The 27865-nt window shown below is 39.7% G+C and overlaps 4 protein-coding genes across 4 annotated transcripts; all 4 read left to right on the top strand.

The window, feature by feature from the left end:
- Positions 1-764: 764 nt before the first annotated feature.
- LOC112559868 (fatty acid hydroxylase domain-containing protein 2-like) lies at positions 765-5169 on the top strand. Its single transcript, XM_025231330.1, has 6 exons — positions 765-1419; positions 2295-2401; positions 2823-2944; positions 3238-3446; positions 3840-4112; positions 4451-5169. Coding segments are annotated over exons 1-6 (876 nt in total). The 5' UTR covers positions 765-1417; the 3' UTR covers positions 4614-5169.
- Positions 5170-5978: 809 nt separating this feature from the next.
- Positions 5979-8994, top strand: LOC112560437. Its single transcript, XM_025232303.1, has 2 exons — positions 5979-6385; positions 6859-8994. Exon 2 carries the CDS (start codon positions 6878-6880, stop codon positions 8954-8956), a length of 2079 nt encoding a protein of 692 aa, XP_025088088.1. The 5' UTR covers positions 5979-6385; positions 6859-6877; the 3' UTR covers positions 8957-8994.
- A 116-nt stretch (positions 8995-9110) lies between these two features.
- LOC112560439 (HMG box-containing protein C19G7.04-like) lies at positions 9111-20372 on the top strand. The gene is made up of 10 exons (XM_025232304.1): positions 9111-9242; positions 9772-9845; positions 10250-10415; positions 10779-10975; positions 11580-11805; positions 13118-13202; positions 13872-14001; positions 14695-14791; positions 19303-19410; positions 19667-20372. The coding sequence occupies exons 1-10, from the start codon at positions 9211-9213 to the stop codon at positions 19917-19919; spliced, it is 1368 nt and encodes a 455-aa protein (XP_025088089.1). The 5' UTR covers positions 9111-9210; the 3' UTR covers positions 19920-20372.
- A 510-nt stretch (positions 20373-20882) lies between these two features.
- On the top strand, positions 20883-26995 carry LOC112559987 (HMG box-containing protein C19G7.04-like). Its single transcript, XM_025231524.1, has 8 exons — positions 20883-21119; positions 21525-21564; positions 22193-22360; positions 22874-22957; positions 23450-23580; positions 24703-24799; positions 25900-26007; positions 26499-26995. The coding sequence occupies exons 3-8, from the start codon at positions 22200-22202 to the stop codon at positions 26848-26850; spliced, it is 933 nt and encodes a 310-aa protein (XP_025087309.1). The 5' UTR covers positions 20883-21119; positions 21525-21564; positions 22193-22199; the 3' UTR covers positions 26851-26995.
- Positions 26996-27865: the final 870 nt, after the last annotated feature.

Below are 27865 nucleotides of genomic sequence, written 5' to 3' on the forward strand. Positions count from 1 at the left end.
AATCGGGGACCTCTTGCCTCCCAGCCAATAAGCGCCTTCTGTGCTTCCTTCTCCAGCATGAACGCTACGCCCTCTGTGTGTGGTGCGCCGTCTTCCTCATGCCCCGAGAAGAGGATCAGCTCGCCTGTTGCCAATCGCTGTTGTCCTGACTGCGTCCATCTAGTTTCACAAAGTCCGAGGAGTGACAGTTTGTAGTTCCGCATTTCTGCTGCTATCTGGGCTGCCTTTCCTGCCTCGAACATAGTTCGCACGTTCCACGTGCCCATGGAAAGTGTTTTCCTGGTCGATAGAAGGGTGGTCGGTGTTGTAGCTTCCGAAGATCGGCTTTCACCGCAACACGTCATACTCCCTCTGGGTGGAGGCCCTTCCTCTTCCAGGACTGTTGGCCATTGTTTTGCTGTTGTCGATGTTTTTGTAGCAAGGGTTTGTTTTACGGGGTGGGGGTGCTAGCCCCACGCCCAACCCTCCTCCTTTTTCAGCCGGGCTTGGGACCGTCCTTGGCGGAGTTGTTCTTTGACATGATATTGCAAAATTAATTGTCTCTTTAACTTCTCAGTTCAGCGATCAGGTGTGTGCATTTTCTTTAATGTGAGTTTGAAGACAAAATTTGTGAGCAGTCTTTCCTCAAGGTACTAAACACAGACCTTAGCTGAGGAAGGATATGTATGGGGTACTTGGAGCACATTGAGGTAAGGCGGCTGCACTGCAGAGGCCTACTGTGTGACACCTGACGCTTTCCTGTGGCTATCTGGACCAAGATGAGGTTTTGGGTGGCTTAGGATAATGTACAAGACATTCTAGGGACTAGCTCTAGCATGTGTTATGCCAGACCTTTCAGTTAAGAAGACAAAATCCCACCGTATATTGCACGACGGTGGAGGACCTTGGCTTAATACAAGCCTTGCAGTATATTCAATTATGTTTTTCATAGCTTAGGGTGGACAAACCACTAAGAATACTGTGTTTGAAGAAACGTCTCGACACAACTTGCAGCATTTAAAAAATCATGGTAGAGAATTGAAAAAAGAAAGTCAAAATTATCGGTCACCCTACTGGTCTCTATCATATATGTGTTATCACACAGATATTGTGTCAAGGTTTGCACGCGCAGCAGTCGGAAACTACGGGTGTATTTTGGGTTTTAAAAAAAGGGTATCGCTATGCAAGGGTTATCACCAGGTTGACACAGACGTGTCGGTCAAAATTTTGGGACAAGTGTACCGAGCCAAGAGTACGTGTGCACCACACACACGCAAACGCTCATGATCAAAGGGATGTTGTCGTTTACTGATTAATGTAAGCGTGTGACGAGTTAAGCCTGACCAAAGGCCAGTACAACTGGCGCAGGGTGTCGTCGACGTCGCTGAAACGTAGCGTGGCATTCCTGCGGTGTGGCCTACGCTGAGCGGACGCCACCATGTAAGTACCTCGAAAACAATGGCTGGTTTATTGTTTGGAAGAGGCCTATAGCGGTGGAGGATATAGAACTGAGAGAAGTTTGTACCCGGCGCCACCTTGATCTTAATCGGATACAGTCGAACAATTCACCAAATTGAGTGCGTATGTCACAGTGAACCTTGGGGTATTGGAACTTCGGTCAACATGTTAAGTCCGGACTTTGTTGTTAGATTGCCAATGAATTTGTCAGTACAATGTGACTGAGTTGCTTGAAAACTAGTACATGTTTGTAACCGAGAGGAACAGTTCAATGCAAAAGAGAGGTACAGTATTCATAATATCTTCAATTGAAGGTATACGCTCTTCTAGTCTGGAAGAATAACCTTTGGGGAACAGGCTCGAGTTCAAAGGATTTCTTATGCACTTTCACCACTTTCTGAAGTACTCAGCTAAAAAGGTTTAAAAGAATCAAGAGCACTATAGCGAACTTGTCGGTTACTGTTACAGTATTTATAGAGTGAGCAATAGCATGAAGATTATACCTAATTATAAGAAGCAGACGTTGGTCTAGATTCTAGATAACCAGAATTATGGCGGTGACCTGCTAAACGAAGACCGTTACAAAATCAGAAATATCATAGAACGCATCACATGAATACAATTCAAGATGAAACAAGATTCTAATCTCAGCCAACGAGGAACAAAAAAAAGGAATTAGCAATACCGCTGCTGAAGAAAACAAAATAATCGTCAGAGAACAAAATTCAATCTTTCTTTGTTTTTTCCACTACATCACTAAAGTTGCTCCTGTTTCTGTGTCTCATAATTTGTTCCACTTTGCACGAAAGTGAAGAATGGCAGTGTACTAAGGTAAAGGTAGTCTTTTCTTGTGACAGGGATTCTGAAGAGCAGCTGGCTGGACTCTCTCCAAATGTCTGGATGCGACAATGGGACAGCGTGTATGAACTCTTCGGCAGGGACGCCTTTTTCACAAGTGTTGTGGGTAGGTCCTGTGCAAATAAATGGATTTCTCGTTTGCTTTCCAAGAAAAACTCAGTCTAACATCGCGTTGTCTTATACAGAAGCCGATATTATCAATTGCCTACATTTGTTAACGATCATATATAAATAATTAAGAGTGGGATAAAAAAAAATAATAAACAGTTTGTAAGCCTAAAGCTGATTTTTCTTTTTTGTTTTTTCGCTTACGCGAACAGCGCTCAGCATACAGGTGAGACTTCATGTCACGGCTACTTTTTGTTCTTCAGCAGGAATAAGTTAAAATAACAAAATTTAATATAGTACACTTTTCCAGCTTACGTTTAAACAAAGGTTGAGTGGGTTGGGGGGAGGGGGAAGGAAATTTTTATACAGTGATTGTATTTTCACTTACTTTTAACCTAATACTTTCATTTTTTTTGTAGGAACAGTTGTGTTCACATCTGCAGTCTTCTGGCTGATCAATATTTTCTTTATAGTCTTGGATGTTACTGGAAAACCAGCCGTGCTCCTTCGCTACAAGGTGCAGCCAGACAAAAATAGACCGGTGAGCCTTTCCGAGGAGAAGTCATATTTATACAGTCCTTTTAAAATGCGTTTTCGTACGAAATTCGATACTCCTTATAACAATCAACATTCACTCTCCGTTTAGTCAGCCGGAGCAAGATGGATGTTTTGGATGTTGGTAGATAATTATATGTCTCTCCCACCTGAACGGAAAAAATCGCCGTGTTGTTGCCTGGCCTAAATCTTAAATTACCCGCAGAAATGGGCCAAAAACATTTGGAGCTAATATTTATGTGCTGGCGACTGTTGTAAGTCGTTTTCGATCCCTCTCAGGTGTCTTCCGACTCCTTGCTGAGGGCGATCAGAGTGGCGCTGTTTAACCAGACCGTCGTGGGCGGGCCCTTTGTCCTGTGCCTCTACAAGGCCCTGGTCTGGCGAGGGTGTGGATTCGAACCATCGTCTCTCCCCTCGTACCAACGGGCGTTAATGGAAATGGTTGTGTTTGTAGCGGTAGAGGAGATAGGATTTTACTATTTTCACAGGTAGGTTTACCGTTCACGTCCCATAATGTGGCTATTGCGTGCGCCCGTGCTTACACGCTTGCAAATGCATTCGCTTATGCCACCCATCTAAGGACGTTGTCAGCAGTTTTCTCGGCAACATGTCCATGACAAAAAAGTGTACTGTTACGTTTTCATCTCTCTTTACTTCCTGCCATCCAACGACATCCATTCCGATACACACCATTTTTGGTTCATTCTAATAGTTTTTTGCAGTATCTTTATATTCTCAAAAAGATCTTACCTCACTCTTATTTGTTACACTAGAGAGGAGGATTTAAGATGCTGTTGGTGATAGTAGAAGCAGTGATGGTAATAGTTGTAGATGTTGATGTGCACCTGACTTACCCACTTAACCCCATTCTTTTTGTGTAGATTGTTGCACCACCCGGCTCTGTACAAGGAGATCCACAAGCTGCACCATGAATGGACGGCGCCAGTAGGAGTTGTAGCTATCTACGCCCACCCCATAGAACACGTGCTGGCTAACCTGGTGCCGGCGGTGGCTGGCCCGCTGTTGATGGGCGCACATGTAGCCATGCTGTGGCTGTGGCTGGGGATTGTCATCGTCACCACCGTGATTCACCACAGCGGCTACCACTTCCCCTTCATGTCCTCTCCAGAGTTCCACGACTTCCACCACCTCAAGTGAGTCTTACGTCAGTTGAACTTTCGAGCAAGTCAGGTAACAGAGACGAATTCATTGCGATCTTCCCTAGTAGTTCTAAAGACATTTCTTCGTGATGGTCATAGTGGTTGAAAATTGCAAGTTTTAAGGTGCCAGGTGAAGCAGTATTTTTTAAATTAGAAGTTGTTTAGACTACTGCTATTAAAAATTGATTCTGTGTAAACATATGAACACATGAAAGCACGCACGAATACATCCACACCCTTACAGACAAGTGATACACATAGGAGAACGAGTGGATGTTTATGTGATGGGTGTGGGGAAAAATGGATGAAGGAACATCTTGTGTTAACTGCAGGTTCAACAACTGTTATGGCGTGTTGGGGCTGCTGGACAGGCTTCACGGTACTGACCAGTTGTTTCGCGCATCGGCTTCTTACCACAGACACAAAGTGCTCTTCAGTCTGTACCCCGCGTCCAAGCTTGTGCCGGATCGATGCCAGGCGGGAAAAACATTTTGATGGACACCAGGCCTCAACGTCAATAGAAGCTTTAGGAGAGAAATCACTACAGTGTACATATTAACTCAGGCAAAGTGTTGACACGTGTGTATGTGTATGAGAGAGAGATGGGGGGGGGGGATATTGTGAATAGGGTTGAGAAAAGATGCAATAAAATGTGTATCGTTACAAAAGTATCATGCTAACGATGTGTGCGGCATGGCATGAATAAGCGATTGTTATCAATTACTTTAAAATAAAGGTATTTCTGTCACGCTGTCATTGCTGGCTGACTTTCCTTTCAAAATGTCAGACGGATTTTCCTGTACCATATCTTTCCTTATTGGTCATCGTGCTAAAACGCAAAAGGTCCTGTTGGCAGGACGAATTAAAGATAATCATATGGCCACAGGATTTTTAGTTATTTTGCATTGAAACAATGAATCTCTCTTCCTTTCCATATCCGCCACTTTTTATACCCACTATTGAATCCTTTAAATGTGCACTGAAAACGCACCTCTTCCGTAAACATTACTCCTAATTAACACTCTTTCCTATATAATGCAAGTTCTTTTTTCACACCCTTTTGAAATATCATGTTACTCTCAGCTCTTGTTCTTATTTTTTTTTTTTGCTCCTCTTTGTGTTTTCTGTATTTGATTTTATTCTTCGTTTAGTACGGTTGTTTATTTATTTATTTTTTTTAGTTCATATGCTATCTGTTTTTCTGTCATTTATATAAGTCTTTTATAAGCGTCATTTATAAGTCTTGTAAACCTTTCAGATAATACGCCCGATGGGAGTGTGGGACAAAAAGTCTTTTTTGTTTTTTTTTTTTTTTTTTCGTGGAATATAACACGTGTAAAAAAGCATGCAACATATAAGTAGTGCTTTATCATTTTTGGTGCTTGCGGCAGAGTGGAACACTTGAGAAAAAAAAAAAAAAGAAATTTTTGTATCTGATACATGGTTGTTACAGGGACAAAAATAAATCCTTCTTTAAATATGCTTTAAATGCACTAGGCTGTTGCTAAGTATTTCACTTTGAAATTTATGAATGAACAGTATTAATGAATCAGTGCTGTGGGTTTTCTTTGATAGCAATACTGATCGATCGAGTAATCGCTGCACTTTTTTGTCCTCGCATATGACACCCATCAGACGTCACACTAAATATGTAATTGCATAAGAACCTGCAGATAAGCAGTTATCTTTAATACTACATTTATGGACAGTTCATACCACATACTTTTAACAAATATAGCCAGAAAAACAAACATATTGAAATTAATTCCCCCCCCTCCGGCCCATTTTAGGGGTCGAGCTTGCTTTAATTTACTTCTTCTTGTTGTTTTCCATTGGTTAAAATTAGGCCCGGTAGGTGAGGCTCATGGCGTCACGTACCTCTAAACAACTTATTTTTGTCCAATATAAAATAAATAGTCACGAACCATAATGCTTAACATATATGATTGTTTTTGTATCGCTTGCTCTGTTGGTCGACACTGGGTTGGGCCGACCAGGGTTATCGATTGCGACAAGAGTTATGCGCCTTGTTTCGCTCCACGGCGGTTAATTTAAAATAAATGTGTGCCTAAAACGTAACTTGCTTTTTATAAGCTATTCCGTGAGTTGGCATGTTACAAAGACTATTTCCTTTAATAAGGCTCGTGTAAATTTTAAATGTAGTGACTACACAGTTCAAGCATTGTTCATTCAATGTTTATCGACACTGTGCTTGAAGTTCGATCGCTTTTTCAACATTCAGTTTGACGGCAGCTTGTTAACCTGGAGTAAGTTATTTCTTGTTGTCTATGAGAAGTGTTGAAAAACAGATATTCTATGTCATAAGCAGTAATGAGTGTTGTAAAATTTACTGAGGAAAACGGCAGGCGATCAGAACGACATGTCAGCATGAACATTGTGATTTTTTTTTTTTTAAGCTGGAGACGAACGTGAGACCATGTAATATAAATATCTTCAGTCTTCACCATTTGGAATTTTTGCGTTTTGATTACTATTTTCAAAGCAATGTAATTCAATAAAAAGATAGAAATATGTAACTATTGTATTGTTTAAATCTTACTTAATCTAAACATGTAAGTAGACAGAAGAACGTGACTGGTGCATTTGAAAACACCATTCTGTGCTTATGTGGACACATAAATATCTGCAATCATTCAATCATGAAATAATTCATTCTGTAATTAGTCTAATGCTACTGATGTATGTGTCTGGAATTTTGCATTGAATTCCTGTGTTGCAGTTGCATATTCCTTTCTGAGATGGACCAATCATTGCAACCATTCTCCACTGGACTTCCACTAGAGGGTAAAAAGAAAAAGCAACAACTCCAGAGAGTCATTCAGGATCTAGCAGATTTTTCCCAAAGTTCAGATGATGAATCTATCAACCCAGAATACCCTGCCCCCTCAAGATGGAATGAAAATAATTACTCTACACAACAAAAGTGTAGCCAGCGAGAAGAATCATTTGACAAAGACATCTGTTCCACAATGTTGGGTAATTATCACACATCACAAATTACAGCAGAAGGAAAGCATTACAAAAACAGATCAGCAGTAGTGACTTCTAAACTTAAACATAAAGATTTCCTGAATTCCATATTATCTCAAGGGAAGGAAAATGTGCTAACTTCAAATATAACATGTTTAAGGGAGACAGAGAAGCCATCTAAACATAACTATTGTCAAGGATTGAATAAAACTAAGCAAGAAGATGGACACAGAATGGTACTTGAACCTGACCCAGACTCCAAACATTTTGGTCCAACAAGGCCACAAGTTGGTTGCCGTATTAAGTCTGTGAATTTGACTGCCACAGTGAAGGCTCTGGTAGGAAATCAGACTGACAAGGCAATGAAGATTACTGGGTGTGTACAGACATTAGGCAAGAAAGGTACTCCAGATTCTGCCTTGCAGCCAAAGCATAAGCCAAAATCAAGAAAAGGAAAGTTTTCTCAGAACAAAACATTAGCAAATTTGGGGATTAATTTTGATTTTTCGGATGACTCAGATAATGATGTCCATAAAAATCAAGTTCAGGTAAATGACCTTCCACCATTAATGACACCAGTTTTAAGCGAGGACAATGTTTCATGTAACACAAGGAGACATGATGAGTTTAACTCAAACACTGAGTATATGAAAGAAAGACCTAATGACATGCCAAGTGTTGAAAGCGAACAGTCTAAGAGATTGGCATCTGAGTGTGGCAGATATTCTCAGAGAAAGTTTAATATTGCATCTTTTAGCAAAAATCTTACTAGTCTGAAAATGGCTGAGTTATCAAATGGTGGACTTGTACTTAAATCTGAAAAAGAAGCAGTAAATGATGTACCTTGTGTTACAAGAACATCAACCCCACTTCATTCTGAGACAAAACAGAGAGAGTCAAGTAGATACGACCTGTCAGTTTCAGAAATCCATGCTAGAGAAAAGCAATGTGTCACTGACAATTCAAATGAGACAGAAATAAATTTTAAAGAGACAAAATGGGCATTCCCAACAAAAACCATGTCTGTTTCAAATGATGCTGGCTTGGCTGAAGAGTCCATCCTTCCCTTTTTGGAATCCATGCAAGCAGACATGCTAGAAAGCACTTCCTGTGATTCAAAGCAGAACTTCCGACTATATCTGGCTATTGAACAGAGCAAAGCCAACCCATGTGAGCATGCAAAGCAGGATAACCATTCTAAAGATAAAAATCAATTTTTTCTAAGATCTGAAGAATATTCTCCTGGCAGCTTGCCCAAGACTGACAATGAAAGTCCACAAAATATTGAAACTATTCACTGTGTACATGAAAAGGACAGACTTCAGGAAGATGAACCTTCACATTTCAAGAATATCTTAGAACCAAATACTTCCATTGCATCAGAAGAACTTCAGTTTCAAACAGCAGAAGAAGAAGTGAAGAGCAAAATAGACTCTCAGTATGAAACTTGCTTAATGTCGGAGGAAGAGGTGTCATTTTATGAAGCTGTGGATGTATCTGTTCAGACAAGTTTCATTTGTGAGACAGTAAAAAGTGAGGATGCCATGAAACATATGGATCAGGTTGATTTTATGGAAGAATCAACACCTGGTTCAGATGACTGTGCTGAGAAATGTAGTAACAGCTGTAAGATGAAGCAGACCCAAAACCTAAGGGACATTTGTTCAAATCATTCCCCTGACTTTGAAAGAGCAGGTCATGGTTTGTGCTGTGAACACTCTAAGCAGGACTTCTGGACTAATGACAAAGAAGTCAGAAAATTATCAAACCATAAAAAAATGCATGGTGAAACACTCCATGAGGATCTCAAAGCTAACAAAAAAATGATTCTTCAAGTCAGGAACTGAGCAACTCTGAATGGCTTGGTTCTGATTCAAATTATTTCACTCAGAATGGAATTGACGTATGTGGTGTCTCAGATGTCCTAAAAAAAGAGTGTAACAGATCTAAATGCTCACTGGGCAGCATCTTGCTGCATGGAATAGAATCACCCTCAGACAGTCGGATAAATGAACAAATAACCGCTGCAGATACTATCAACATCAGCACCCGGTCTGGCAAAACAGATGAAGAGGTGACTGAAGACCTTTTTCTGCCTAGTATGGTTGACAAGGAAAGCTTTGAAAACATGAGGTATGTTTGGTTGACAGAAATAATAACCGTGGGATGTCTTTTGATTATAAACTTTAAAAAGTATGATAAAAACTGTTGATATAAACGTTTTCCCATCTTGTGTGTATAGTTCTTTTTAGTCAGATCTCTGTTTTTTTAATATACATTTTTTATAAAGTTTTCCACATTGTTGTAATTTTGAAAGTTTCTTTTTTTTTAAATGTCTTAGTAGATATTTTGTTTTCCAGAAAATAATGATAATTTTGATTTCTGTAGCACCTTTCTCCACCATCAAGGAGGGTTCAAAGCACTTTACAAAAACAAGAACACACATACACTAAGGTCACAAGGTCATCAGTTTTAGAACCAAGGAAGTATTAGTGATTGCAGTGAGTTGAGAAAATTCGTGGAGCAAGAGGCTATACTTCCTCAACCCTTATACAGTCAAAAAGTCTGCATCCTGGAATAAAACAATCTTTCACTTTTTTTTCTCTTTAAAAAAATGGTGTGGTAGTGATGCATGCAAGCGTTAACATATTCTTGTTTTTAGGACAAGCTCACATGGCTGGAGGCAAAGGATAAGTGTGAGCAGTGATGAAGATGCAGATGAACTTCTGGAAGCATGTATAAACAAACATTTGTCATTGATCATTGCAATCTTGACATTGTAACTCTTTTTGGGGCTTCATCTTTCTAAGATAAATGTGAAGGAATTAAGGCTTCACAAACATTTTCAGACTTAAAACTCTTATTAACGAAACGTTAATTCTGCTTTTGATCTTTTATTATCATTATTATTATTATGAAGAGGTGGTAGTCTTTTAACAACTTAACACTATTTACATTTCAGTAATTTACAAAATGCAGTGGAAAAGCAGCAAATTTATTGTAATGTAAAATCAGGGGACAAGAAACTTCTTTTTGGTACATGATACAATAAGATCAGTCAGACTCGCTTGCTTGATTTCTTTATATCTTCTGCTGAGTAGATCACTTCTCCCTGTTGATAAGGCTTTTACAATTTTCAGTTTTCAAGAAGAACCGATCTCAAATGCAGCAGGTAGCAGACGAAGACAATGATGCAGATGATGATATGGACAATTTTATTGTAAATGACTCGGATTTGTCTGAATCTGAAGAAGAGTTCCATGGTCACCTCACACACAAGCTGGAGTTTGCTGACCGAGTGCCTGGGTTTGTAACTAGGGAAGAACATGTAAGGGAATTGTAGCCAAGCATTGTGCACAATCAGTCATGTGCGTATGGGTGTCTGCAGGCTCCCCATCTATGAGTGATCTGTTTAAAACTGCCTACCTTGAAGGAATAGTACAGACATCAATCAGATGTACACTGTTCTTAAGTTTGTTTTTGTTTTTTCTGGATGAGAAGTACATTGCTAGAAGCTATGCTTTCTTCAGTTTCATAGAATTTCAAGGGGCTTTGGAAAACAATAATAGATTCCAATTGTATAAAGTGTCTTTTTAAAGATTAGAAATACTGAAGTATGTGTTGTGTCTGTTTAAAATGTCTCTATTAGCGAAATGCTTTTTCTTGCAGGAAATCTGCTCTAGTGAGCAAGGAAAACTTAGGTGATTGTTCTTACAGCGATGTTTTCAAATCCAGCGACAGTGAGGATGATAGCGGCCAAGAGTATGCTGATAAAGATACAGAAACCAGCAGTGACGAATGCAGTGATACGTTCTCAACCCCTTTGCATGTCAAAAAGTCATGGAGCAAAACTTCATCTGATGAAGGTACAACTGTTATTGATGGGAAATTTATTGGATTTTCTGACTAGAAGTATGCACATTCATTAACCTGCTTATTGTCAAATGCATAATGCAGCTTCTTGATCTGTGCTTGAATAATATGATGTGAATATCATGTTCATTATGTCCATGACAAATGATTCTAGTATTACACAACTTTTAATTTCTCTTTTTTCAAATCATTTCTTGTCTTAAGCCAAACATTAATTTTAAGTCATAATTTAATTAAATTTATCCTGGAAGTGGGACATGCAAACATGGCACTTTTTAAGATTGTGTATGATTTTTTTTTAATGTGATTTGCTATATTATTGCCCCTAGATGTCAGGCTAGAGTTCATGTTGAACATGTAACCCATTTTAAAAGCTTTACAAATGGATAAGCCATCTCATGTACTGAAGCATGTTTATTCGCTATGGAAGCTTAAAAACTGAAGGTCAGAGAGCCAGTCATGCACACATGTTAACAAAATGCAAAATAGAAAGTTTTCTGCTTGACCAGCCTAAAAATGGTTTGCAGGCTTGACATATAATTTCTGTCCCAGGTATTTTCCAGGAATTATATGTTCATTGATTGAGTTTCATGGCAGGTTCATCTCAGTGGTTCACTCCTTCTACATCAATCAAATCAAAAAGCAAAGATTTCTCCAATACCAATGCAGGAGTTGAATCCACAGTTGTCAGTATTTCAGCTGCACAAAATGCTGCTAATAGTCGGATTGGTGCCACAAGTGCTGGTATTGTCAGACACCTTACTTTCCTACAATCTTTGAATGCAGAAACTCCTGATTCCTTATGCCATCCTGAAGCAAGAAGGTAAATCTGCATTTATGTAGATTACACTTGACATGGTACATCAACCTTTACTCTTCCATCTATGACTTTAAGTCAACTTTTGATAAACTGCTTTATTTGAGTTAAGCTTATGCATACCTGGCATTGACAAAGCAAAACAGTGAACCACTTGTACTTTGGATGCCCTTCTTTAGTTTGACAGGCTGACAGTTCATGGTTAGCAACAGGAGCATGGTGTTTGGAGTGAAGGGAGGGAAAATGTATGTGCCAGCCGCCCACCAGTTATCTTTCTTGCTCCCCTCTTTTCTTTTCAGTCTTACATGGGGTGCTCTCAAAAATTATATCAAAATTTGTTGCATAGTAGGGGTATGCTGCCACTGGCACTGTGTTGGAGTTTTTTTTTTCATTTGGAGCCACCAGTAACATTTTAGAGCGTAGAAAATAAACATGTTTCAGAGTAATATATACTAACAACAGACCACAGATGTATGCTTGCTAAATTTGACAAGGATTAGATTCTGTCTAATGTTCCCTAATTATCATTTACCCTTTACCTGCCTGCCACAAACATCACACTCTATAATAATAATGATGATGGGGGTGGTGGGGGGATGATGGATGATGATGTAGATTTATGTAGGACTTTACCTCATTATCAAAGGGATTTACAAAAATAAATGCACACACAAATTAGTAACAATAATAATATATAATAATAAAAGCAAAGAAGTTATTATTAGCACAGATGCAGTGTGCATTCTTTCCATTGGATGGAATCTATGCTAAATCAGTAAAGTGTTCTGCTTCTGAAAGTTATGATGTTTTTACTGAAGCTCAACTCACAATCTGTGGTACAGTGGCCTAACTTTTGCAGAGAAAAATGTCCCTCCATCAACACAACTCTTGTTAGAGCACCATGACAGTGGTCGACATAAGCATAGCTTACTGCAGTGACAATCTATTTAATAGGACCACATTGCATTAGAATCAGGTCCACAATCAAAGGAAAGAAATTGTAACAAATCTTTTTGCCTAAGCCATAGCTGAAGACTGGGCAGTTGACAACAGTTGACTTCAAGGACAAGCAAGGAAGGTCCACTGCAGGCCAAAAGACATCACAATTTGGTAGCACAGATGATTACCACAAATCTAATCAGTCCAACAGTGAATGCCAAAAATAATGTAAAGCCAACAAAAATGCAAAGAGGACTCAAAATCTAATGTCATCTATTTATAAGATTGTGTGAGTGAATGGTTAGGAATTTTGCTGACACATACTTAGTAAATGTTAAAAAAGAAAGATGTTCATAGAATGTTACTCTTCTTTTTGCAGTTTTATGTCCCAGTTTAGAAAGCGGAGAGAGGAACTTTCCTCCAAGCTTTTCAAACTCTTCAATTCTACAGTCTTTGAAAATAAGGTAAATAATCTTTCCATAGTATTTTGAGAGCAAAGTAATTAAGTCATTAGCTCCTGCTTGTCACATGGATTTGAGCTGACTACCCACTGCAGGTGTTGCAGCATCTACTACACAGTGTAAAATAGGTGTTTGGTAAATGTAGTATAGTTAGTTCAAATACTTCAGATTCATCTCTGTGTGTGTGTGTAGAGCTTATGTGAGAAGAGACAATTTTCATCTTCCAATGAAAGCATTTAAAGCTGCACAAAATGCATAATTAAATGTTTACAAAATGCTTAATCGCCTTATCTTGGTAAAAAACATTTTAAAAAATGTCCTTATTCATTAAAAGTATAGGAGGATTACCCTTCTAGAATGACCAAAAGAGCCTAACAGTTGTTCGCTTTTTTTGGTTTGGTTTGGTTGGGTTGGGTTGGTTGGTTGGCTGGTTCCACACTTACTAAAATTGGGTTTGAATCTCAGTTGTGACTTATCCCTCTGTAAATGTGACACCTGTCCATGGTTTTCTTTGGGCACTCCAGTTTTGTGTGCTTAATGTTTCAATGAAAGAGACTAAACACGGTGTATTTGATTCCCATCTGTACTGTATGCATGTTTTTATGTAAAGTGCTTTGAGCTCTACTTTCTTCTTCTTCTTGTCATTAACTTCAACTGTTCTGATTATTCCAGCTGCCTGAGAATATGCAGATTATATGGAACAAGCGGCTGCTGAAGACAGCAGGGCGCTGCAAGCAGAAACGTGTTGGTGGCCAGCATTATGCCTGCATTGAGCTCTCACTTAAAGTGTGTGACACAGCAGGTAATCCTTGGCTACCATCATTTTGAGTCCTCTCTGCCTCAGCTTCTATACTTACTTAGCATCTCACCCACTATCTCTGCTCTGCAGCAGAGAAACTCATTGTGGTACTAATTCCCGATCGTCTTATCGTTTAGATGCTGTACCTTCACTTTTGTTGCCATGAGTATTTGGAACTCACTGCTCATTGTGCTGAGAAATGCAGTAGCAGCTTAAAATGTATTCCATTTGTCTGGCATTTTCTTAACTAGTTCTTTATTTGCTTGTTATATAACATATACATTCATATGTTTTTGCTATGCAATTGTTTGTGCATTTGCACAATTGTATGTAGGAATATCATTTTCTGTTATCTATGCATGTTTGTTAAGTCTGAGTATCTGAGGATTGTAAAGTGTGTTCAGCCTTAGTAGGAGTAGCGCTAAATAAAAGTACTTCATTGTTGTCATCATTATTAATATCATGATTAGAGCTATACAGTGGAGTTTTTTCTTAAAATTCAAACCAGGTGCTTTCTTAGCACTTTGCTTCTGTATCTTTCTGGAGCCATGGCTTGTGTGATGCTTTGAGTCTGAGTGTTAAGGCTCTTTCTGCCAAGCTAGTCATAGAAATCTCAGAAATTAATAATAAGAGAAATTATACAATTTTAGAAGACATTAAACCTTACATTTTATCATCAATGTTTTGTTACCAAAGAGCGAGTTCGAGACACACTGATACATGAGATGTGTCATGCTGCTGTGTGGTTGGTGCATGAGAAAAACGAAGGCCATGGACCACTATGGCGATACTGGTCAGTCCATTTGGCATACATAAGTAGCATAATTACATTTTTTCATATTATTATTACATGCAATCCACTGATCAATAAATGTTCAATTGTGGTAACTGGTATGGTAAGGGTCGTGTACACTTATATCTGCTTTAAATTTGTCTTGTATGGTTATTAGTATTTAAACCAATTCATATTAACAGAAGTTGCTGGTTTCAGCCTCCTGTTTACTTACGAGACCCAGTGGCAGAATGGTATGATTCATCCATTCATTTGTTGGTTTCTTGAGGGGAACTGGTTGTTGGAACACATGGATAGACTGTAGCTGACAAGGTCACTCAAGCCTGTCTTTGGGTGATGGTGAGCAGGTCATGCGCAGGATGACCAGTCCATTCTTTCATGTTCATAAACTAGTTCTTCTCTGGGGCAGTTATTATGAAGCAAGGATAAATCTTTCCCCTGGACCAAAATGGGGAACTCAAGGAAAAGTCTTGTTTCCAAAGTTAAAAAGTGTTGTTGAGACCCCATAGACACGTCTTCATGTTACTTTACCCAAGGGTGCCTTTTCTACCTTTTTACATCTACTATTCCATGTGTAAAACATCTGTGGGGTCTAAATACCGTTTGATAATTTTAGAAGACCCTTGTCCTTGAGTTACCCATGTTGCTTCAGGGCAAAGACTTACCCTTGCTTTATAACTACTGCCCCTGGTCACTGCAGTGTCAAGCCAGACCAGTTTACACTGTTTGACCCTTTATCAGAAGAGATTCCTGGCGTCATGAGTGTGGTGATCATGCTTTATACAAAATAATTTGTTTTTTTCTCTGTAAAAGATCAGGAGCAACCTTCTCAGGCTCTTGTTCTTGAATCCTGGCTTCTCCTGTCCAACAAGCAGAGTCCACGTTTTAAATCCTTAAAGCAGGATCATTGCTATGAAGGATGTGTATAGACTGTATTTCATAGTAAACCTGATGTTATGACTGCTTCAGACCTTGTTCAGCCTAGCCATTGCCACTGTTGCTGCTGCTATCCTAATGCAAATATGTTATGGAACTGCTGTCTTTGGAGAGAGTGGCTCCCAAGTTCTTGAAACCGTTTACCACTTTGAACTGTACTCTGTTCATGTAGAGATGCTTTGTCATTGCGACTGACCATGAATTTGTTCTGGTCTTCATTCTCATATACATTTAAACTGTTAGTGTGTTGTAGGATCTTGCAGTTCTCAACTGGTGTCTGCCCCCACGGGCCTGGGTTCTCGTGCCAGGGGTGAACACCCAGCCTCTCTCTGGCTGGGTGACTAAGCTGGCCCATCCCTTTCTCTTATGCTTTTTTCTCCCTCACTGACCCTTTCACCTATACTCTTTTTCTAACCAACCATCTCCTTGTCATACTACAGTTTTATCTTTCCTATCTTCTGTCTACACTAATCTGTTTCCTGCCTTCTTTCCATCATGCCTTTCTTTTGATATAGCTCTTTTCTCTGTAGCCTCCTTTAGGCCCCCCCCCCACGCGTTTGCTGTGCAGGACCACCCGTGGAGAAGGCATACACCACTACCTGGAAGCAAGGTATTCTATTGGACCTTCATACCCTTGGCTTCTGGGGTCATATGCCACACTTCATCAAGAATTTTCATTTGCACCACCTTTTTCAAGTCCATATATGGTTATATGGTCTATCCTGTCTGATCCTCAGGAACAGGAAATGGGCGTCCTTCAGGGCAAAATTCTTTCACCAACATCAAAGATTAAATCTTGAAATCTGTCTGTCCAGGAGGCCTCGTTATATGTAGATGACTTTGCTCTCTTCGGGGTCGATTCCTACCATGGCTTGAACGCCGCCTTCAACTGTGCGTAAACGGTATGCAAAGATTGGTGACAGAATATAGCTTCAGATTTTCTCCTGCGAATTCATCCACTTTTGTAAACTATGAGGTATGTTTGATCCATCAATTTCTGTCAGTGGCACGATATTCAAAGTGGTCAAGGAAGTAAAATTCCTTTGGGTTATCTTTGGCCATAAACTATTTTTTCTTGCTCAAATCAAATCTCTACGCCTTTCTTGTCAGAAAGCCTTGGACATTCTCCGAGTAGTTCGTCATTTCAGCTTCGCCTGAATCCTGGCCTGGTATGCTCCAAGCTAGACTATGGTTCCATCATCTATGGCTCTGCTCAAGAGTCCTACCTCAAAATTCTGGATCCTATTCACCATCAAGGGCTCCGCATCTGTCTGGGTGCCTTCCGCACCACTCCTGTACAAAGTGTGTACACAGAAGCTGGTGAGCCCCCACTTTCTCTCCGTCGTCTGAAACTCATGCTATCCAATGTCACTTGAAAATTCACCCTGGAAACCCTACTTACCGTGGTGTTTTTGGACCACAGCGTGCTTCTTGTATTGGCTTTTATTGTTTTAGATGTTATATCATTGGTTTTTTTTTTCCCCTAAACATTTTAAGGTAAGATTACTTTCTGTCGCCGTGATATAGCCTTAATTGCTGGCACGGCGTAAAACGTAAGCAACCAATCAATCAGCTGGTTTCTGTTATTAGACAAATGTCTGCAAAATGCAGGAAGCATATTGATCTTCTACCAATGGAAATGAAAATGTGATGGCTATGGAGAGTTTCTTTCATGATGTTTTACTAAAAGATGCTGAACAGTACAGGTGATAGGGGGCACCCTTGACAGACAGCTACTATAGAAAGCACTGTTCTCATCGAGCTCTTATACAGGGCTTCAATGGCTTGAACAATACCCTCTTCAATGTTGAATTTTTGCATCACTTGCCATAACCCCTCGTGCCTCGTGAAGTTGTGACCAAGGTCCCGCTCATGTTGAAGATGCTTCTCTATCTGGGTGGCTGATCAGGCTTATGGTTCTGCAGTTTTAGCACTGTTTGATGGTTTTTTGTTTTTTGTTGTTTTTTTTTTTTGTTTTTTTATTTTTTTTAAACTTTAGAATGGATGTGACCAGTGACCATATTTTTGGCCATTCTTTGCATTCCCAAATTTTGCATGGAAAAGTAAGTGCCTTTGTTGTTTCATCTCAATCCCTGCTTGAGCAGCTGAGGTAGGACATTGCCAATTCCAGGCGACTTTCCTCCCTTCTAACTGCATGTTGCTCTTCTGACCTCTTTTTGAAGGACTAGTAGGCCAACAGGATCGCAGGTTCTAGTTTTCAAAGACTTGTCTTATGCTGACCTGTCTTGGTGAGGGTCTTTAGCAGTAGGTAAGCCTTTATGGTGTTACCCCATTTCATTTCCTCCTTTATGATCTGTCATTTGCCCTCAATCTCACTAGCTGCTTTTATCCCTTTCCTGGTGGTATAATTCACTTTGTACTTGGAAGCTGCTTTTGGGTTGCATTTCCTCTTTTTCTGCAAGGCCCTTTTTTGGTCACAGAGATTTCTCATGACCAAGGGGTACTTCTTCTTTCTCACCTCAGCACTTTCTGGGCTATTGACAGTAGCACGTCTTTAATGTTCGCAGCAAGGGTGTCTGTATCAGAGTCCACCATGTTCACTGCTGATTTTGGCCTTGAAGATTTTAACGTTTTGTTTTTGGACCATCTAATTAAAGGGAATTTGGGAAATATTTGCGTGGTGCTTCAAAGTCAGACTCGTTAAGACAAGGTCATGGTCGATACCTTTTGTCAGCACCTGGGTATGTCTTTGTCTTGGCCTTGTTGTTGCCTTGTTGTGTTTAAAGTGTCCAGGCAGCAGTATGAAGTCAAATTGGCTTTGAAAAACACCCTATCTGCTGAGTGCCAAGTTGCCGTCCTCGATTTCTTGTGGGCATTGTGATATTGGAAAACGAGGCTAGGCATGACAGGCTGAGTTGCTGTTCTCCAGTGATTTTTTTCTGCTTTCTTGTGCAGGGTCTTAGCTTATTTGTATCCATATATTTCTTTCAGTTACAAATTGCATTTGTTTCTCATAAACTTTCATTTGTTACTGTTTTACTGCTTGTATTGAATTGCTTATTGTTTCTGTGGAAACGGTTATGTTTTCCGCCATTACTTTAGATCTAATTATTGCTGTTCGTTTTCTATTTTCTGAACCTTAGCCTCACTTTAGATTCTCCTCTAGTATCTATTATCTATTATTGTGTTTGTCTTGATTTATATTTTCGAAATCCCTTTTAATTTTACTTTTATAATAGTTTTTAATTTTTCCAAACCTTCTCACCAACACTTTCGCTACAGATGTTGCATTATGACTTTACAGTTTGTCTACACGACTTCTCAGTTAGCATTATTGAATTCCCTTGCTACTCTTAAACTTCCAACCTGTTTAATTAACATTTTGAGGAAGCTTTCTCTTTACTATGATTTTATGAATGCTGACATCGAGACAACTAATTCGAATCCGCCGCAACCGTAAACAGAATGGTGTGATATTAGTGTACAGACTCAAAAACCATTTCAAACAAAGACTTAAGGAACGTTCAGTAGGAACAATGTTTTTAAACACTATTCAGTCATTTGAAAAGTTTTTAAAATTTGCTGATTAATTTATTGGTTCTTTGGCGTTGTAGGGCAAGCAGAGCAAGGAAAAGCCATCCAGAAATACCCCTAATTGGTCGTTGCCATGATTACAAGATTAGCACCAAGTTTATCTACAAATGCGACAAATGTGGTCAACAGTACGTTCATCTTTTATATTTTGCCTCTATACTTTTGCATAAACATAGACCTTAGCATGCTACACATCTTATTTAGGCTTGCGTTTTCAGCTTTAAACCTAATATAATGCTTAGTTCTTAGGGGAACATTAGCTGATTCAATCCCTGAGTAGCACATTGTGAAAAAAGTGTATTTTCAAAATCAGTACCTAAACATACACAGGTCAAGTTTATAAAAACATTTCTGATCTCAGTGTTTTCTGGAACATTTGCACAGGATCGGCCGCCATTCAAAATCATTGGATACCAAAAGGACCATCTGCGGACGATGTGGTGGTCACTTTCAGGTCTTTCTGGCATCAATGCCTAAAGGTGTTACCAATCCTGGTCAAACTCCACGCACCCCAGGCCGTTTTGCATTATTTGTCAAAGAACACTATGGGATCATAAAAAAACAGAAAAAAGGCATATCTCACAAAGAGATAATGAACATCCTAAGCAAAGACTTTTCTGAGAAAAATAAAATCTGAATTTTTCTGTTTTATTGACAAATTGCTATGCATCAAATATCGTCTGCATCATGGGATTAAAGTTTAAGACGTTAATCATAAATAAGAATTTGATTTAAAAATCTTGGAAACTTAAAAAAACACTGTTTGATTATACTTTGTACTGGTGTTTGTTGATAGTCAATTCATTTTTTCTCTCTATGTGTAAATGTATTGCTTTGTTATATTTTCTTAACCAGAATTTGTTTTGTGGTTAGTACATTAAAAATTCTTACCTGACTTTGTGTAAAAGAAACTTGTGAGATTGAAACACTTGTGTGTAACATGAAAAACTGACGCGGAAAATATGGTGTGAATATGTATAAATATGAGCCTTCAGAGTCAGTTCACATTAATACAGTACCAGTAAATTCCTATGTTAAAAGTATTTTAGCTCTGCTACGCGTTAACCATGAGCCGAAGGAACACTAGTTGGATGACTGACACGTCCTACACATTTTAGCTGATTGGTAAGATGATCTTAGTAATATTAATAAATATGTGATTTATAGATCGTATGATCACGCCACATGGAGTATACTCTCAGCGTTTGAGGCATGGGCAGTATGGGAAGGATGAACAACCATGCAGACAAGTAATAAAAAAGGAATCGGGAGTGAAGATGGGGGAAGGGGGTGGAACAGTAACCATTAAGTTTCTTAAATCTGTTGAGGAAGACGAACAGGGGAACTAGTCGATAGACGATCAAAAAGGTTTGAAAATGGACTAGCATTATGCAGATTGGTGGATGAGTAATGCTGATTTGATCAACTAAAATATGACAGATTTCTTAGAATTCACTTTTTATGTGACTATTCTGTCCAAAATCTAATGGACTGCATGATCTAAAATGTTTCATTTGATTCTTTCTTGATAGCATTTAGGGATTTAAATTGCCGTATGTTTTCTTCTGTGTTCAAGTTCAGTAATCACAAAAGCCGCATAGAAGTTATTTCCCTTCATAAAGTTAATGGCGGCAGGCTCAAACTACAACGAATGATCGATCACTGCAGTGGTTTCAAAAAAAATTATGGATTCCTTCAGAATGAGCCTGTCGTAAGAATATGAATAAGGGAAGCCTTGCTAGTGCAGAATATCGCCTGCGTGTTCAATTTTCAAGCACTGTATTCGCCAACTAAAGGCTTTAGTCATGCTAGATCTTACGATGTCATCTATCTAAAGGTCTGTAACTTGTAGATTAGAAGTTAGATGAAATTTTATTGTATGCTTGCAGTTAACCTCTAAATTACAACGTTCTTTTTTGTAGGCGACGGAACTCTTGACATATATCTAAATTTCTGGTAAAATGTATTATATGAAACGCCTGTCCCACACAGTATAATCCAAACGCAGTCGAATCATCTTCACCCGCCCTCTTAAAAATAAGACCGACAAGAGTCTCGACAGATGCTGGGGAAAGGGGGATTTCAGCATAGGGTCGACATGTGAAAAGTGCCATGTATATTGTCACCGTTCACCCGCTCATGTGTATGAGTGCTTTTTGCACTATTTTTAGCGCCTTTTTAGCTACGTGCATTTCTTTTTTAAAAGTACTTTGCTTAGCCCACATCTTCGTTTAATTTGCAGACTGAAGGTCCCTGAAACAAGAATAAGATTTCCGATTCTGGTAAGAATATACGAAAAAGATTGGCTCGTTAAAGTTCACGCTCGGCAGTTGTGTATAGGTGGATTGCTGTCTGTCTGCCAAGACCAACGCTTAGCCTCTTGCGAAGTTCTCTGCTGTTAGTCTCGACAAGCCTAAACAAAGAAAATGACTAAACTGGAAGCTTTGTACTAGCAGGCCTCGTTTTAGTAGTTAATCTGAAATGTGAATAAACCAACAGCTTTGTGCACAACTGCCTCGTTTTAGTAGTTAACTGGAAAAAAATCGTTTGCCAGCAGTCCAGTCCAGGGCTTCTGCTTCCGCAAAAAATTGCGTACAGTGCGCATTAAAAGTTCGGAGGACCCCTTCAGTTTTCGTCAATGGGGTCCCATTCAAATTTGGGCGAAGAACAGGGACCCCTTAAAAATCTGAAGAAGGGGTCCCTGGGACCCCAAAGAATTTAGCCTTAGCAGAAGCCCTGCAGTCATACAAGTTCGTGGTTATGTTTTATTACTTCCATTTCTGTCAAACAGTTAGCTAGTATCGACTCGGAAGGAAACATAACTTGGTTAGTTGTAATTTTTGGTAGATAGAAATGATCTAATAGATAACTCCAGGTCTCCAGCAAAATAACACTAGATCCATGTTTCAGAAATACCATGCCTTCAATTGTGGATATACACGATCGCTCCTATGTCGAGGGCAGGCCTTCGAAAACGAGTTTATGCAGTTGTGGGAGTAAGAATAAGAGACGGTACACCTTCCTCGAGTCCTTGGATGAACAAGTCCCTGATCACCTACGACTGCCCAACGCGAGAAGGTGCACTAAATCCTCATTCCTTCGCATGCTTTGATCTTATTGTTGCATAGCCCGGAGTGGCTGCTTGTTACAAATTTTTCAGGAAACCAGTAAGAGATATAGAGTGAGTGTCGATTTTTTACTTCATCAATTGCTTCACCTAAATAGTTAATATAATAAGTTCGTACCAAACTGTGCTTGCAGAAATGCCTATTTTATCGCGAAAGGTTAGGAATCATTTGTGAAGATTCAACTTGTTACCGCTAAGCAACATTTGACCGGTAATATTGGGATGGTATCGACAATGGATACATACTGTAAATATAGCACGAAAATACTAAAGATCAGACAAGGTTATACTCGAACCATTTTTGTTGTTTGTTTGAGCATATTAATGCAAGAGGTCCGAAAAAAAAGACTAGGCCGACCAATTTTCACTGTCATTCACAACCAGAAATGAAATCAAGGCAAGAAAAGGCTTACTTGATTAATTTTTTTTTATTATTGATGTGTGATTTATTTCTCAACTTGCAGAATAGTACATTTATTCCCTGACAGAAGAGATGAAGCTGCGCGGCAGCTCTACAGATATTTCAACAAACTGTCTTTAACTCGAAGGTGAGAAAGACGAAGGCTCGGCCTGTGATGCACGCGTGCAATGGGGGGGGGGGGAGTCTAGCACTGCATGGTGGGGGTTGGGCGTGGAGGAGTAAGCGAATGAAGCAGTAAGTGCCCAGGCAGAGCGTACTTGTGGGTGTTAAACAAAAACGCTTGCGTTAAACAGGTGGGTCACCAATGTCAGTGCAAAAAAAAAAAAAAAAAGTGTCGGAGACATCTATGGTTTGACTTGATGATCTGCACGAAGTATGCTGTGCACAGCTCACAACTCTTTCCTAGAGATAGAGTCTAGTTTCTATCAATTTCAAATTATGTCTTTTAAGTAGATGAGGTTTTCATCATTCAATTCAATTTTTCACTCATTTGTCACGCAACTGGTTTGTAATTAAAACATGTGACAAGTACTTCAGTCAAGTCTACTGAATAAGCCAAGTGTACAGACCGTGAAGGGTCAACCTACAGCCAAACCGTTCATGTTTCTGTTTTTCTCAGCTGCCGAAGGTACGTAGATCTCACTTGGAACAACCGGCTTCTGCGGACCGCCGGGTGGTGCGTCTTGCATTTGAATGGAGGAAAGCGAACAGTAACAATCGAACTCTCTAACAAGGTGTGCGACACAGCAGGTATGTGCCTGTCTCATGGATACGTCTGTCGCTCATTGGTGTTGACTGGTGGCAGCCTTGTAAATGGTTCACTAACGTGACGTAGTACACCGTTACCCAGGGTTGTCCATGGGACATATTTTCTATCCCATCCCATCCCATGGCAATTTATGCCTATCCCATCCCATCCCATCCCATGGGATTCCTATGGTAATAACATTCCTATGGACAACACTGCTGGTACGGCCAAAACAATTTTCGCACTTGCTTTTAGCAGTGGAAATCTATGTTCATTTTTCCAATAATTTACTTACGCAACTGCAAATTTCAGCGTAAATTTATTTTACAATATCAAGTATCGACTACCATGGGAAATACAAATGTGTGCTGTCCCATCCCATCCCATGGGACGTTTCCCATGGGATTCCCATTCCTATGGACAACACTACCGTTACCTGCACTGGTTGGTCACATGTGCGAATCGTAGCGGATAATTAATTAACGGATGGGTTTTGGAGACTGTCATTTACAAGTTATGTTTATATCGCCTATATCTACTGATATCTGAAAAGAAACTCAAACCGTTCCAAGCTGGTCTTTAAACCCATGCGGCTTGAACAGCGATGCGGGTTTTTTTTTTTTTTTTGATTTTTCAGATGCCGATTAATTTTTTTATGAGTCCCATGTTAAAGTGTTCACTGTTAACGCCGTTAACTATTTCACATTTTAAAATCAAAGCAGTTTAAGCATCCAGATCAGTTACGGAAGCACACACCGCTCATGCCGAAAACGAGACGAAATGCCTACGATGCAGCTTTCAAGTTGTATATATATATATGCGGCTTATAGACCAGTTTGGCTTATTTGTGGAAAAAGTAGAGATTTAAAAAACAATTCAGTGGGTGCGCTCAATAGACCGAAATTTACGGTACTTTCATTATATAATCTGATTTGTGCTGCTAATGGTCGGATGTCCTTTATCTTGCGTGTTTGTTTCTAAGCTCTCCATTCACGAGTTTATTCTTGTTACTCTAAACAGTGTTTTGACTTCCATGATTCCCACCTAATGCAGTGGTGCTGTTATGTTGACTTAGGATGGACACAGGGTTTATGTTCATCAGCTTTTGTCACTCTTCTCCGCAGAGCGGGTTCGCGATACGCTGGTGCACGAGATGTGTCACGCAGCTGTTTGGGTCATCAATGGCGAGAAACAAGGCCACGGACCTTTGTGGAAGCTATGGTTGTTAATTTTTTTTTTATTTTATAGTCATACATCTCTTTAAGATTTTTACAATTTTACTGATTTGCGCGTTTATTTATCTTACTTTTTATTGACTTTTTTTTTGCCAAGTATTGCTCTTTCTGAAATTGTAAAACTAGCAATCATTCAATCTGAGACATCAAAAGTAATAGCAATAATATAAAGGTATTAGAATATTGGTCCACGTGATGGGATGGAAACCATCGACAAATGGGAAACAATAAAAATTGCAGCGATTAGTTGTCAGTAATGGCATTTAACTGGTTGGAGGCGCCCTGTATGCACATAGACCGGATAAGGGATTTACACGAGTTTAGCACTGGCGTGTCCTTGCTCTCTCACATTTTTAGCGGAAGATGACTTTTATAATATGGATTGCAGTCATGGATTGTGAACGTAATGCAATCTTTACTGGATTAAGAACAGGCCTAATTATACATTGGAACCCGAACAGTTTTTCTTCTTTAGTGTCGCAGAGGCTTGGCGTTTAGGTTAATACAGTCGACCCTTTATTGTCACGGAGGCTCGGAGTTAAAATTTCGTACAGCCGGTCCTCTACTATTCTAGTGTCACTGAGACTTGGCTAATACAGTCGGCCCTCAGAAGTCGCAAGGGCTAGGGTGCAGTATTATTTTGTTTTCTTTGTATTTTCTAGTCTACGCAAGTAGTCTGTGATTTTCAGCAGTTGCCGCAAAGCTTGATAAATAACTCCCATTTAATTATTGTTAGCAAACCCGCGAATAATCAAAACCACGAAAGTGAAACCCACGGATGCTGAAGGCCGACTGTATTCACTTATTCTTTCTTTATGTATGAGACATCATGTATGCTTGACCTTACATGTAATACTAGTAGACAAACTGATTTATCTATAAAACAGGAGATTACATACATGCATGTTAATGATTGTCCACTAAGTAATAACGTGTCTGCGAGGCGTTGTGTCTGTACTAGTCGTGCTGCCTGTCGGGAGAAGGCATGTTAGAATGTTGGTACCTTAATGGCGTTGTAGGATAGTGGAGGTAATCAAGGGCGACACGAGGGGCTGGTGACAGGTCAGTGCATATTTGTGTTGACAGGGCAGACTGGGCCAACCAGCGTCTGCCAGAGCTGCCGCCTATCAGTCGCTTGCACAGCTACAGCGTGGCTACCAAATATATTTACGTCTGTACTAACTGCAACATCAGGTGTGTTTGCCTGGTCTCCCCTTGACCGCCTAGCTGCTCTTTCCTTTCTTTACGCTCTGCTGCTTCTTCAGCAGTTCCACGTTGAACAGCAGCCTCGACTAATGAATGTCCCAGATAACCCGAGTCTTTATCTCTCTTCTTACTCTATTAAATTTTAAAATGATATTTACTAGTTATCCTTGGTATTCTTGTGAAGGTTTTTTTTTAAAGCGTCTCATAGAGACAGTCTTGGTTTTAATTTTAAAAATGTTGCTAATATGCCTGTGCACTTTACTTGCCTTTGACTGTCCATGACACCTCCATAGGTAATTTAAACATCGATTTGAAAATTATTTATGAGAGTATGTATATCTGAGAGTATGTGTGAGTGTATGTGTGTGTTCATATGAATATGCGTGTGTATATATAAATGTATATATAAATGTGTGTGTGTTTTAGCAGGCTAAAACTCTCATAGAGCAAATTGTTGTGAGCTGACCCTGTGGTTTCAGCGTTGGGCGACACTCCAGATCACTGGACATGTCTTCGTGTCGGCAGTGCGGTAGCCGTTACGCGCTGTGCCGCCAGTCCAAGTCCGGCATTTTTAGGCGTGAGCCGAGCGCCTACAGTGTCAGGAACTCAAGGGCCATCAACCGCTTTTCCATTTTCGTCAAGACTCACTATTCAGTCGTGAAGATGAGAGAGCGCGGCATAGGGCATGCGCAGGTCATGAAGATTCTTAGCATGGAGTACGCAAAGGCCAAGCAAAGTGCTCTCGAAAGCGAAAAAGAAAAGACAAGACTAATAACGCCTAAAATAAATAATCGTTGCTGCAGTGAGACAGGGATAGGATGTGAGCTGTGAACTCTTCTATAAACTGCGTAGGAGCAAGAGTGTGTACTCCGTGTCGGTTGGTTCGAAGGTTATCAGATATCTCCTAGGTCTTCGCATGTTGTCAAAAATTGTGCGTGTTAAGAAAGAGCAATTAAAAAACACTACGCAGGAAAAACGTGTGTCTAAGAATGCAGGGTAACGAATTTGTTAAAATGATGCCTTGGGGGCGCTTGCAAAACAAACAGGGATGTTAGCAAGAAAGTGTGCAAGGAGGGTCAAATCAAATCAAACTTTATTGTCTGTACAAGACAGAAATGTTTCTTTTGCTCACAATCACTACACACCTACAAAGATAGTATGAGCATAGCGATATAAACATAACACGTAGACATACCCATGCACGACATTCAACGCACACACATCTATAACCATACACATGAACCTCCTGAGTAAGTAACAAACTTTCAAAATAATTCACTGCTCAGTAGGTAAGTATATTGGTTCTGGCTGTAATGTGCACACCACTGCACGCTAGATTTTCTTTCTGTATTTCAACTAACTTGAAAATCTGTAGTGAAGGGGCAACGAATAGCGAGGGGCGTCTAAGCAGGTAAGCAGAAATCTCAGGTGGAATGGCTGCGCTGAGGCATGGGGTCAGCTGTACTGTATAGGGTCAAACGTTCTTTTTTTCGATAATACCACCACTCGGAAACGAAGCTGTTGCAAGCAACAGCTGAAGAAATAAAAAGGTATTTATTGCTGACTGATTTAATAGACTGATTTAGCCGTATAGTCGGGGGAAGAAATGCGATAGCAGCTTGAGTAGTTCTGTTGCAAGACGACAGTTATGACCTACGGAGACAACGCCGGCCGGTCGTCAGAAATAATGACACATTTAGGAGGAGGGCACTGAATGGATTCTAGTGAGAAATTGGTGACTAGATGTAAGCACTACAGACGCCATTAATGAAACTATACTTTGCATTATCACAATCTGGACTTTCGTCATTTAATGTTATTATCCCTGATGACAGACCTTCTTGAC

The sequence above is a fragment of the Pomacea canaliculata genome, linkage group LG3 (genome assembly GCF_003073045.1).
Source record: "Pomacea canaliculata isolate SZHN2017 linkage group LG3, ASM307304v1, whole genome shotgun sequence".
NCBI classification, from domain to species: domain Eukaryota; kingdom Metazoa; phylum Mollusca; class Gastropoda; order Architaenioglossa; family Ampullariidae; genus Pomacea; species Pomacea canaliculata.

What these genes read in the sequence shown, in the direction of transcription:
- LOC112559868 (XM_025231330.1), top strand. An exon ending in GGATTTTACTATTTTCACAG is followed by an intron (nt 3,447 to 3,839) that starts GTAGGTTTACCG and finishes CTTTTTGTGTAG; the next exon opens with ATTGTTGCACCACCCGGCTC. An exon ending in CACGACTTCCACCACCTCAA is followed by an intron (nt 4,113 to 4,450) that starts GTGAGTCTTACG and finishes TGTTAACTGCAG; the next exon opens with GTTCAACAACTGTTATGGCG.
- LOC112560437 (XM_025232303.1), top strand. Translation starts at nt 6,878, where the DNA reads ATGGACCAATCATTGCAACCATTCTCCACTGGACTTCCACTAGAGGGT.
- LOC112560439 (XM_025232304.1), top strand. Translation starts at nt 9,211, where the DNA reads ATGGTTGACAAGGAAAGCTTTGAAAACATGAG. An exon ending in TTTGCTGACCGAGTGCCTGG is followed by an intron (nt 10,416 to 10,778) that starts GTTTGTAACTAG and finishes TTTTTCTTGCAG; the next exon opens with GAAATCTGCTCTAGTGAGCA. An exon ending in TAAAGTGTGTGACACAGCAG is followed by an intron (nt 14,002 to 14,694) that starts GTAATCCTTGGC and finishes TTGTTACCAAAG; the next exon opens with AGCGAGTTCGAGACACACTG.
- LOC112559987 (XM_025231524.1), top strand. Translation starts at nt 22,200, where the DNA reads ATGCCTTCAATTGTGGATATACACGATCGCTCCTATGTCGAGGGCAGG. An exon ending in CGACTGCCCAACGCGAGAAG is followed by an intron (nt 22,361 to 22,873) that starts GTGCACTAAATC and finishes CTCAACTTGCAG; the next exon opens with AATAGTACATTTATTCCCTG. An exon ending in AAACTGTCTTTAACTCGAAG is followed by an intron (nt 22,958 to 23,449) that starts GTGAGAAAGACG and finishes TGTTTTTCTCAG; the next exon opens with CTGCCGAAGGTACGTAGATC.